Source organism: Chiloscyllium punctatum, chromosome 15 (assembly GCF_047496795.1).
Source record: "Chiloscyllium punctatum isolate Juve2018m chromosome 15, sChiPun1.3, whole genome shotgun sequence".
NCBI classification, from domain to species: domain Eukaryota; kingdom Metazoa; phylum Chordata; class Chondrichthyes; order Orectolobiformes; family Hemiscylliidae; genus Chiloscyllium; species Chiloscyllium punctatum.
In genome coordinates this window covers 73,019,441-73,031,891 of record NC_092753.1, presented here as the reverse complement: position 1 = coordinate 73,031,891, position 12,451 = coordinate 73,019,441, and the positions used below count along the sequence as shown (strand labels likewise).

The following is a 12,451-nucleotide window of genomic DNA, read 5'->3' as shown; positions in this document are numbered from 1 at the left end:
CAGGCAGGTGATCAAAAGCTCAGTTAGAGACAGGGTGTGGCAAGATGGCAAGGAGACAAGGCATAACAGCCAAGTAAATGGTGAATGAGATTGTGTGAAAGGGAAGAAAAAGTTGCAATTATAACAGCACTTTACACAACCACTGGACATCAAAATATTTTACAGCTAACATACTTCCAAAGTGCAATCACCAAGTGTGATAGCCAAGTTGCACTCAAGACAAAGCAATAATGAAGTTTGAGATGCTGATGAAGGGGAAAAAAGAAAATTGACTAATACACCAGGGATAACTCCCATAGTCTTCCACAAAATAACGTCCTGAGATTAATGTCTTATCTGGAAGGCCAAATCTTCAAAAAGGCAGAACCTCCTCAGTATTGAACTGGAGTGTCAGCGTTGGTATCTGCATTCAAGCACTGAAGTTAGGGTGTGAACCTGGAATCATAGCTCAGGCAAGAGACTGCTATAAACCGAGCCACTGCTAATAAGTTTAAAATAAAACAAATGAGGAAGAGAAATGAAGGAGTGAAAGGTACAATGCAAGTTGTAAGTACAACACAATTGTGCAGATTTCAAGATCTCTCAGACTTTATTTTTGCAAATGAACCAGTGCACTAATTTTTAAGTTATGTACCTTTTGTCTAAATACAAAACTTCTGTTTCTTGATCTTTGAAAACAGTTTTAAACAATCAGTAAATCAAGAGCCAAAAGAAAGGAAAACATTCCAAACAGTACAAATGTATCATAATCCTTAAATACTGCTTTGAATGCTCCAATTATTACATTACTGACAATGCATTTGTCAGTACTAGGAGAACAGTGCAGTATATATTTTAAAACTCCATTATTTAAAGTTAAGCTGGAAATCATACAAATGTATGGTAATAAATGTTAACCTTTGCATAAAAGCGACAAAATCAGAATTATAAATTACTTTCCAAATACCCAATTTCATATATCTAAAAAATAGTTTAATTAAACCTATTAGCTACCATTATCTCAAAAAAAAACTTTTTGAATCACTTGAGAAAAATGCACAATTAATAAGAATACACCAAACACCACCTGCACAATCTTAAAACAAAATGTCTAAGGCTATAACTGAGAGTATTTGCTTTCTCCACTTCCCAATAGTTGTGACATATAATTTGCAGTAGTCTTCACTATGTTCAACTTTTAGTTTGAATGAACTTGAAAAATGCATCAGCACAGACATTATCTCCATGCTCCCTTAAATGTTACAAAATATTGGCTGTTGTTCTTGTATTAAGTTAGTTGGTAACTGAAATAAGCCACAGATAAATCTATTAATTCTACTATACCTCTGAAAGAAAAAGTTGGTATTGTTGCTATAATGTCATAAAACAACTACCTATAAATGTATTAGAAGGCACTTGAGTAATCATATTGTTCTGAATTATATTCATCTGATCAGTATAATAGGTTATAGAATTAGGGCACCAGTTATCTTCTATACAAGTAAAGGTATCTGTAGAACTTAATATAGCACAATTGTTATCCTCCTTAAAAGGATACTCTACAATTCATCATAATGGCAATAAGAAAAACTTAAGGGATTTCAGTTAAGTGAAAGTTAATGCCAGTTCAATTACTTATATTGAAATAACTTTAAATTAATCAAGTTTCAAATGACTTCCAAGAACAAGTCCAAAAGTGAAAATAACCTATAAAAATTTGTGTTCACAGATATTTTATTATTCCAATGACTTCAACTAAGTTAGTTTTTTTTCAAATGACAACTAAAACCTTTGAGGCAAGAATTTGCTAGAAGTTCTTTTGCAGCAGGCAAAATAAAAAGCACAATTAATAGTGAATACAATATTGACATATTTACAGATCTATACAATAGACAAGTTTTGAATTCAGTGAAAATACAAGCCGAGAGAGTCAAAGATTTTTAAAAGTCATTAAGGAGATGTGGGTATTGCATTTATTGATCAGAGACAGTTAAGTTTCAACCACATTGCTGTGGGTCTGGAAGTCATACGTAGGCCAAACCAGGGGAGGCTGACAGATTTCCTTCCCTAAAGCTCATCAATAAACCAGGTGGTTAAAAAAAAAATATGGCAGTGGTGATGTGGTTGTCATTAGTTTAGCTTTTATTTTAAAAAAATCAAATTTCACCATTTGCCATGGTGGGATTTGAAATTTTGACTCCAGAACATTAACCTGGGGTTTTGGATTGCTAGCTCAGTGAAATTACCATGACACCACTACCTCCTCATGATCTGCCAGACCTGCTGAATATTTGCAACACTCTGTACTTATTCAGATTTCCCACATCCACTGTAGTTTAATTATGGCCAAGGAATGGTTTAAAGAAATTTAATTGGTTTTTCTTTACTGTCATTATACCACAGCGAAGTTATGTCTATTGACGGCAAGGATGTTGTGAAGTGTTAATTTGAATGTCTTGCAATGAGCTCCAGGTCATTACATTGGTTGCTGTTACACCGTAGAGACCAGGCTGTAGAATGTAAGATTCAATCAGTAAAGCTAAATTACTCTGCCAGCTGTATTTTGCTGTGGACTATGTGCATCTACATATTTGAATATATGTTTAGATAATTTTTAATGCTAGAAAAAGCAGACAATGGTTTGTTTTCCCTGATTAAAGTAAATTAGCCTTGTTTATAAAGTGACAAGGATATGTTCTGTGGTCCATTATATTTTTGTAATATGGATTTACTGAAGCTTTATTATTCTACATGCAGCATTAAAAATCAGAATTAGAGACTACCCACAAAAGCGTTTTGTACCACTAAGGTTCAATCCACACTAGAATGCAACTTTAGTAACAATGCTGATTTTTGCATTGCTCATATGCTACTAGAGCACATCAACCCAAAAATAGCATGTAACTTTCATGAATTAGATCTTAATGTAGCTTGTAATAATAAACGGTTTGTTGTACAAGTAAAACCAAATAATCCAAATACACGTACCATGCTCGATATATACCTGTCAAATCATCAAAAGACATTACTAACCATACACTGTTTATTTCCACTTCAAAAATCAAAACATCAGTTTTAAAGCAGCAACAGATTATAGTGTTTGGCAGAGTGTGGCTTTAAATTCAAGTCTTGTAAAGAAGCACTTTTGTTAAAAGTTACAGAAGAATATCCACGATGCTTCCATTATTTATCTAATGGTGCCTTTAAGGTAGATCCGTGTAGTCAAGGTAAAAGGCATTATTCACTTATGATCAAATATTTCCTCCTCCCCCAATAACAGCCAAGTCAACTAGTCCACTCCCAAAGCTTTCAGCTGCCGTTCAATTTCTTCATCTGAGATGTGAGATTTAGATGTGGATGCTGTGGGTAGACCTTTGGCTGCTGATGGAGCATTAGCCATCTGTGGAGAAAACAAGTTTTACTCTCATACAGTGACAGAAATATTTCATCTAAAAACTATCTAAAAATACAGCAACCAAAACAAACAAGATGCAAATCCACCAGCAACCAGCCAGAATTTGAGTGAAGAACAACAGGAAAAATTTGGGTAGTGATCCTTCACTGAAACTCCTCAATTTCTCCAAAATCTCACTAAATTTCAAACTTTCTGTATACGGGGTGGGGTTATAAAAAAGAAGAGAGATTTGTGGTGGGTAAACTGGAGTGTCAGCACACCTCAGAAGAAGGGACAGGTTGAAAATGAAATTCTTTCATTGTAACCTCAGCCAGTGTGGAAACTGAACCCATGCTGTTGGCATCACTCTGCATTGCAAACCAGCCATTCAATCAACTGAGCTAACTGACCCAGTGTCCTTCACCAGCATGGTTAAAGTGCTTGGATCATAAGCTGTAAAAATTATATTGGTTCATTTTCAATCCACATTGGATTGAAAATGAACCAATATAATTTAATGGTGCAGCAAGAGAGCTAACCAGCAGTCCCCTCTGCAACTACCGGGTCAGATCCACGCCCCCTAACAGCCCACCCTCTCTTCCTAGCACCTTCCCGTGCCACTGCAGGAATTGCAAACCCCTACCTCCCCCCTCACCTCCATCCAAGGACCCCAAAGGAACCTTCCACATGCATCAAAGCTTTAGCTGCACTTCCACACGTCATTTACTGTATCCATTGCTCCCAATGCAGTCTCCACTACAGTGGGGAGACTGGACGCTTACTTGCAGAGCGCTTCAGAGAACATCTCAGGAATACCCGCACCAACCAATCCCACCGCCCTGTGACTGAACATTTCAACTCCCTCTCCCACTCTGCCGAGGACATGCAGGTCCTCAGCCTCCTCCATTGCCACTCCCTTATCACCCGATACCTGGAGGAAGAACACCTCATCTTCCGCCTCGGAACCCTTCAAACCAATGGCATCAATATGGACTTCACTAGTTTCCTCATCTTGACTTCCCCTCACCTTACCCAAGTTCCAAACTTCCAGCTCAGCACCGTCCTCATGACCTGTCCATCTTCCTTCCCACCTATCCACTCCACCCTAGTCTCTGATCCATCACCTTTACCCCCACCACCATCCACCTAGTGCACTCTCAGCAACCTTCCCCCCCAGCCCCACCCCACTCCCATTTATCTCTCTACCCCCCGAGGCTCCCAGCCTCATCCCTGAAGGGCTTTTACCTGAAACGTTAATTTTCCTGCTGCCTGACCTGCTGTGCTTTTCCAGCACCACTCTAATCTTGACTCAGCAGCTAGAAAAGTCCAATTAGACTGGCAATTAGGTTCTTGCCTTGTTTTTGTAGGACTGCTTGACTTGCATGAGAATAACTTGTCCCCAGAAATCCTGATATAGCCCCAATATCATGCCTCTGACAACAATCTTAATCAGGCACAATACCCAGCAAGGAGGGTATGGAAAATATGAGGGTCCACGCCTACCCACCAATGTTCCTGGTGGGACACACATGAGGCACTCCAATACCCACCACTGGTTCAATCCCAGTATTGGCAAGATGACATGCATAAGTGAGCATGAATGTTCTCAAGTGATCTCCAAGTAAGAAGACTATCCTCAAGCTTCCATCACGAACTAAATTAGAAGGAGGCAGAAAGCTCTTACCCTTATTATCTCAATTTGTGAAACTGCTTTCAGAATTGAGTAGGATACTAAAATCCATAAATAGTGTATGAAGATTACAGCAAATAGGATCAAACTGGAAATTTTCCTAGAGTTCTTCTCTATTTCCTTTCAGGCAAGGCAGATATTCACTTTTTCTCCTTTTTTTTGCTCTGCTGCATTAGTTTACAAATGATGTCTAGCTTTAGTGACTGTTAGGAGAATATCCCAAATGATTGCTATGGGCATCAAATTATTATGGTAAGCATTTCAGTTGTCTAGCTGTGCTCCCTTTTCTTTCAACGTATACTCTTAGAATTGATGCTTTAAAGATAAACTTGTTCTTAAAATTTACATTTTAAAAAGTGATGCAGTAATATTATAACAATTTACTATTTGTATAACAGAAGCTGGAATTTATTCAGGGTAAGTACTGGACTTGGGTATTCCCTTAATTACTTTTCGTAAATGCAAGGAATACACTGCTGCATTAGCTATAAAAAGAATAGCAGGAGTATTTTTGACTAGATAAATTCTAAAAGTTTGAAGGAAGAAAACTGTGCAGGATTTTAAAATTTTAGCCCACCAGCTTCTCTGGGTGAAAAATATTCTGAATATCTTAATCCTTCTACCTTGCATCCATGCCCAAGTTTCAAAACCTTATTCTTGAACCCAATTTCAATAATGCAAATTCTAGTTTTTCTATGGATTACATAGGTGCAAAAATTTTCCAACCATATTTGGGCTTCAACTGGGAAAAAAAACCAATTAGTACCAACTCTTCTGAGAACTAGTGCTGGTGCTCCAAATGACAAATCTTAGGTGGAGAAAAAAAGATTACTTCCCTTTTTTGATTAATTCTACATCAAAGAAAAACATTTGAGTTACAGTTTTACTTATTTTCAAACATTTTTTAGCACAATGCATGTGATATAATTTAAATCTTAAATTGTTTTTAATCAAAGAAATTTGAAAGACGTTAAACTTCTTGTCCATGGGTTTACCAGAGCACTTCACAGACAAAAAAAAACTGAGTCAGATAATGTTGGCAGCATAATGTGGTTAACATTACAGAAATTTTAGTAAAAAGACAAGAAATGTGTTTTTTTTTAAAAAACTATGTGACTATTTTGTACTCAGCCATGGATCGAGGACGTCGCTGGATGTCAGTTAAGAGTCATTTCTGTGGGTCTAGTCACATGCAAGCCAGACCAGGTAAGGATGACTCTAAAAGACAATGGATTCACAATCATCATTAGACTCTTAGTTACAGAATTTTATTGAATTCAAATTGCACCATCTGCAATGGCAGGATTTGAACCTGGGTCTCCAGAACATTACCTTGACCTCTGGATAATAGTCCAACGATAATACCACTAGTCTGCTGCCTCCCTATTGTACTGGAATTTTAAATTTCCAGTCTGATGCTATCTCAGGTGGATTTTCAGTTAGAACCAGTGAGGAGAACCAAATAATTGTTGAAAATCAACCTGCCTTGCAGGACCAGAGTGCTCCTCACGCAGTGAAAAAAGTACAATTATAAATGAAAATTGGGATCATTTTCCATTTGGATGCAGCTAAACAAATAACATTTTCTAGCTTTTTTGTTCAATGACAACATACGCAATCTTCAAATAGATACAATACCTCCAAAAAGGAAATAGATAAATACCTTTCCAGAAATCTCAATTCCGATTTCATCCAACACCTGGTTCACAATATCTTGGCTTTCTTCTTCATCTCCAGACTCATCAAAAATGTCGTCTAATGTATCATTCACTGGAAGAAACCATAGGTTTAATTATTTTACATGTGCTGACAAATGAAACAAGAAAATCACTATTCTAATTGCAAACTGCACGAACACAAGAAAAGTAACAGTAATCTAATAGAGCTTGCAGTCATTCAGTAAAATCATGTTGATTTCCTATTTTAACTCTACACCACAAACCTATCCTCTACAGATGCTTATCTGTAGATTCTTTCAGATACAACTACTTCTTATGCCAAAGGCAATAAGGAAACAAACGCTTAAGACATTATTCCGGCATAGAAAATTCACTGGGTGAAGACTTCAGAAAAAGTGCAACACTGGTACTTTTATATAAGCTAACTATTATTAATATAGCAATGCTGAGCTGCCCATTTCATCAAGACTAAATTTAACATGGATATTTGATATTTCATATTTATTCCTTGATTTGCTATCTTCTGGAGTTAGACAGTTTTCTGAATTTATATAAACAACATTAAGAGAAGAAAGTTTATGGAATAAATCAAATTGCAAATGTCATAGAATGCAGTTGAAGCCAAAACACTGAACGTTTTCAAGAAGCTAGGTACAGTTCTTAGTGCTAAAGGGTTCAAAGGGTTTTGGGAGAAAATAGGAACATGGCACTGAGTTGGATGATCAGCCTTGATTATACTGAATGGTGCAGCAGGCCTCAAGGGCTGAATGGCCTTTTCCTGCTCTTATTTTCTATGTTCTTACTCAAATTGTTAATTAAGTATAAGTGATGTCAAGCATTCAAGAAATAAAGAGAGTGAGTAGAAATGCACACATACTAAAAGTAATCTTGAACTCTCTAATTCTGGACAGCAGCTAAGCCTTTCATGTTGCTTACTGACATGTAACCACATGTTCATTTAAACAAGACAGTCAAAGATATTTTGAATGCTGAAAACACCTGGCAGGTCAGACTATATCCGTGCAGTTCTGATTAAAATCACTTACCTGGAACATTAACTCCTTTGGTCTACATATACAGATCTACCTGCTGTGTCTTTGCAGAATTTTCTGTTTTATTACAGCATCTCCTTTCTATTTCCTACCTCCCAGGCTCGGCCAAGCACTCCACACTAATTTCTTCCTAGCCTCAGGCACGCCAGAACACTAACTTCAAGTCCTCTCACATAATGAGGGCCATATTGACTATTCCAGGTTTGACTTTTCAACACTAGAATACAGCAACCAGTTCTCTATCTAGCCCAGCTGAATGTTGCAGCTAATTCCCTGGCCAGCTGGACACTAAGTGCTGCTGGCAACTTTCCAGACAATCTGAACCAAACAATCATGAATCATCCAGCTCTCTTCCCAAATCTAAACTAAATGTCACAGTCAGCTTCAAACTCTGTTTAAAACTCAATATGCTTCATCGATTGCATTCAACTCTCAAGGCTGTGATTAAGACAAGCATTAGTTAAGTATCTAAATGCCATTAACATTTTTAATTGTTTTATAAACTTACAAAATTTGAGTTTATTTAGTACATTTGAGATAACATTTTGCCATAATACATTTAATGATCTATTCATACATTTAAACGGTGTAAACATCAATTAATGCCAGTATATGTACAGTCAATTATTATTCCTAATTATTGTCAGATCTGCTTCATTAATAGCAAGTACTGATGCATCATAATTCATGGCAGTAATTCAGTTCCCAGCTCAACTCACATTCTGCGGCACTATGCCTGCCTAATCCTGGTTTCAAACAAGCTGGAACCCCATGGGCTGACCATCCAATTCTTTAGGAACCACCTCTAATGCTTCCAATCCCCAAACTCAGACTGCCCAATTTTCAGAATCCCATCAACCACTTTATCCCAATCTACCTCCCTATTTGACAGCAAAATGGTGCTGTACACCATAACATCCCATTCCCAAATTCTGACCTGACTACTTCTCCAAAGATTGGAGATTTTGATCTTAAACTCTGCCTCACAAATAGGCAACAGATATGGACAAATAAAGAGGGTGATATTCAAAAGAAACTTCTTTTAGATACAGCACATAATTTAACACTAATAAACATGAAAATTTGTCATCGCAAAATATGTTGAAAGCTGAATCCTTTCCTAATTTAAAAATGCAGTTTCAGCAAAGACTCAATGTTACCTATTTGTTGAAAAAGGGATCATCAAGATTCAAAAATCAGACTAAATATATAAATGTATCATTTATTTTCATTATTTAATTAAAAGTTAGCACAAAACCACAAAGGAGCAGGAAAGCAATAGGAAATCCATTGACTAGGTTTAAATAAATTCCTAACTTGGAAATTCAGCACTTACATAGTTCTTCCTCTGGCTCTAAGAACACTAGTATAACCAAACATTTTCTAGTAACCCCTCCATTTAGGAGCATATATTTTTGTTGTTTGGGTGGAAACAGAAAGGGAAAAGATGGAGCAAGAGATCCTCAGATCTAGGGCAGAATGGTGGCTCAGTGGTTAGCACTGCTGCTGCACAGAGCCAGGGACTCAGGTTTGATTCCAGCCTCAGGCGTCTGTCTGTGTAGAGTTTGCGTATTTCCCCATGTCAGCGTGGATTTCCTCCGAGTGTTCCGATTTCCTCCCACAGTTCAAACATGTGCAGGTCAGGTGAATTGGCTGTGCTAAATTGCCCTTAGTGTTCAGGGATGTGTGGTTAGGTGTATTAGTCAGGGGTATATGTACAGTAATAGGGTTGGGGAATGGGTCTGGGCATATTACTCTCTGGAGGGTCAGTGCAGACTTGTTAGGCCAAATGGCATAGAACATAGAACATAGACCAATACAGCACAGAACAGGCCCTTTGACCACGATGTTGTGCCGAACATTTGTCCTAGCTTAAGCACCTATCCATGTACCTATCCAATTGCCACTTAAAGGTCGCCAATGATTCTGACTCTGCCACTCCCATAGGCAGCGCATTCCATGCCCCCACCACTCTCTGGGTAAAGAACCTACCCCTGACATCTCCCCTATACCTTCCACCCTTCACCTTAAATTTATGTCCCCTTGTAACACTCTGTTGTACCCGGGGAAAAAAGTTTCTGACTGTCTAATCTATTCCTCTGATCATCTTATAAACCTCTATCAAGTCACCCCTCATCCTTCGCCGTTCCAACGAGAAAAGGCCTAGCACTCTCAACCTCTCCTTGCACGACCTATTCTCCATTCCAGGCAACATCCTGGTAAATCTTCTCTGCACCATCTCCAAAGCTTCCACATCTTTCCTAAAGTGAGGCGACCAGAACTGCACACAGTACTCCAAATGTCCTAACCAAGGTCCTGTACAGCTGCAACATCACTTCACGACTCTTGAATTCAATCCCTCTGCTAATGAACGCTAATACACCATAGGCCTTCTTACAAGCTCTATCCACCTGAGAGGCAACTTTCAAAGATCTATGAACATAGACCCCAAGATCCCTCTGCTCCTCCATCTGGCTTGCTTCTACATGATAGGGATTCTATTCTATTTGTCCCAAATGTAAAATGTTTCCCTTCGGTTTAAAATTCTTTAACATAACTTTTAATGGTATAGAAATCTTGAACTGCTAGAAACACTTATGTCTGAATATCTTTTGAATAAATGCTTCAGCAAAGCACCAGAAAAGGCAATTCTCTGCAGATTTACACCAATAGATATTTACTCATTTCTTCTGTCATTTCCATTTTCATGTTTTCCTTCTGGAAATCCTTCATAGTTTGTAAGGTTTTCTGTGGATCCATTTTCTTGTTCACAGTTTGCATGGTCTAAAATATAAAAAAAGTGTTTTTTTTTTCAAACAAATCTCAAATTATTTCAGTAGTATGTCAATTAAACAAAGAGAGAAGAGCTAGCAATTTTAAATAATGTATTCCTTCTAAATCAGCTACAATGTTTATTGGAATGGATTGACAATGGACCAAAACCAATGAAAATGTACATTAGAAACCTTAATACTAACCTCTACATTCCAAAACATTGCCCAAGTAACCAAAATGTCACTTTTGAGCAATGTTCTCTTCATGGTATTTGCAGTGGCAAATTACTCAGGTGTGGTGCAATTCCTACACTCAATAGGAAAATAAATATTTACTGTATGTCAGATGGATGTCAATGTAATTTTAACACGTGTGTGTTTGCAACAATCCAAGTTTCAAGGGAAATGCCTAAAATCCAAGGAGATGCATCCTATTGAAAGGACAGGTAGCTGGGTAAAGGGAGGGGATTGCCTTGTTGATAAGGAATGAAATTGATAGCAAGAAACTATATAGTTTCGGAAGGTGTAGAATCTGTGTGGGTAGAGTTAAAGAGCCATAAAGGAAAAAAGACCACAAAAGGATTTATGTACAGGCCTCCTAGTCAGGATGTGGGGAAGAAAAGCAAAAAAAAAATCAGGAGATAGAAAAGGCATGTAATAAAGGCACTATTACTATAATCATGGAGGACTGGAAAAATCAGGTTGGTAATAGATCTCCAGAAAAGGAAGCACACTAGCTTTCGGAGTCCTGCCCCTTCATCAGGTGATGATCACAACCACCTGATGAAGGAGCGTCACTCCGAAAGCTAGTGTGCTTCCAATTAAACCTGTTGGACTATAACCTAGTGTTGTGTGATTTTTTAAACTTTGTACACGCCAGCCCAACACCAGCATCTCCAAATCAAGAAAAGGAATTCATGAAATGTTTACAGTTTATGGTAAAGTGCACTATGAAACAGACAGTTCTGGATCTAATGTGTAATGAGGCAGACTTGATTAGAGAGCTGAAGATGAAGGAACGCCTAATGGGGGCAGTGACTATAATATGGTAGAATTCATCCTACTGTTTGTGAGGGAGAAGACTGAATCAGATGTAGCAGTATTACAATGGAGTAGAGATAACCACAAAAACATGAGGGAGGAGCTGGCTAGAACTGATTGGAAGGGAAGACAATGGGGCAGTAATGGCAGGGGTTTCTGGGGATAATTCAGCAGGAACAGCAAAAATTCATCAAGGACAAAGAAACATATGAAGGGGAGGATGAGGCAACCATGGCTGACAAGACAAGTCAGGGAGAGCTAGGTAACAATATAAAAGAAGATTGCAGAGCTTTATTAAAAGGTAAGAGAGACAGACAAGACTGGACATCAGAATGCTGCAAAGTGAGGCTGGAGAAATTGTAATAGTGGAGAAAAGAAGAAATAGCAGAGAAACTGAATAGGTACTTTGCATCAGTTTTCACAGTGGAAAAATACCAGTAACATTCCGGAACACCAAGAGCATCAGGGGGCAGAGGAGGATGCAGTGGCCATCGCTAAGGTGGTGGTGCTGGGAAGCTGAAAAGTCTGAAGGCAGCTAAGCCAATTGGACCAGATAGACTACATCCAGAGTTCTGAAGGAGATAGCCGAGGAGACATTGATAGTGATCTTTCAGGAATCACTGGAGTCAGGGAGGGTCCCAGAGGATCAGATAGTAGCTCTGTTTAAGGGAGGAAGGGAGGTAAAAGACAGGAAACTATAGGCCAGTTAGCTTGACCTCAATCATTGGTAAGATTTTAACAGTCCATTATTAAGAATGAGATTGCAGAGTACTAGGACTTGCGTGGTAAAACAGGGCTAAATCAGCACGATTTTGTCAAAGGCAGGGCATGTTTGACAAACG

The 12,451-nt window shown here is 38.1% G+C and overlaps 1 protein-coding gene across 1 annotated transcript in view; it reads right to left on the bottom strand.

Annotated features, from left to right (window-relative positions):
• Window positions 1-561: 561 nt before the first annotated feature.
• LOC140486394 (charged multivesicular body protein 2b) overlaps window positions 562-12,451 on the bottom strand; it is a 35,972-nt gene continuing 24,082 nt past the window's right edge. Inside the window, exons 4-6 of the mRNA XM_072585468.1 lie at window positions 10,476-10,578; window positions 6,727-6,833; window positions 562-3,379 (exon numbers count right to left, since the gene is read on the bottom strand). Coding sequence (XP_072441569.1) covers window positions 3,269-3,379; window positions 6,727-6,833; window positions 10,476-10,578 — 321 coding nt within the window. The 3' untranslated portion in view covers window positions 562-3,268. The remainder of the gene's footprint in view (window positions 3,380-6,726; window positions 6,834-10,475; window positions 10,579-12,451) is intronic.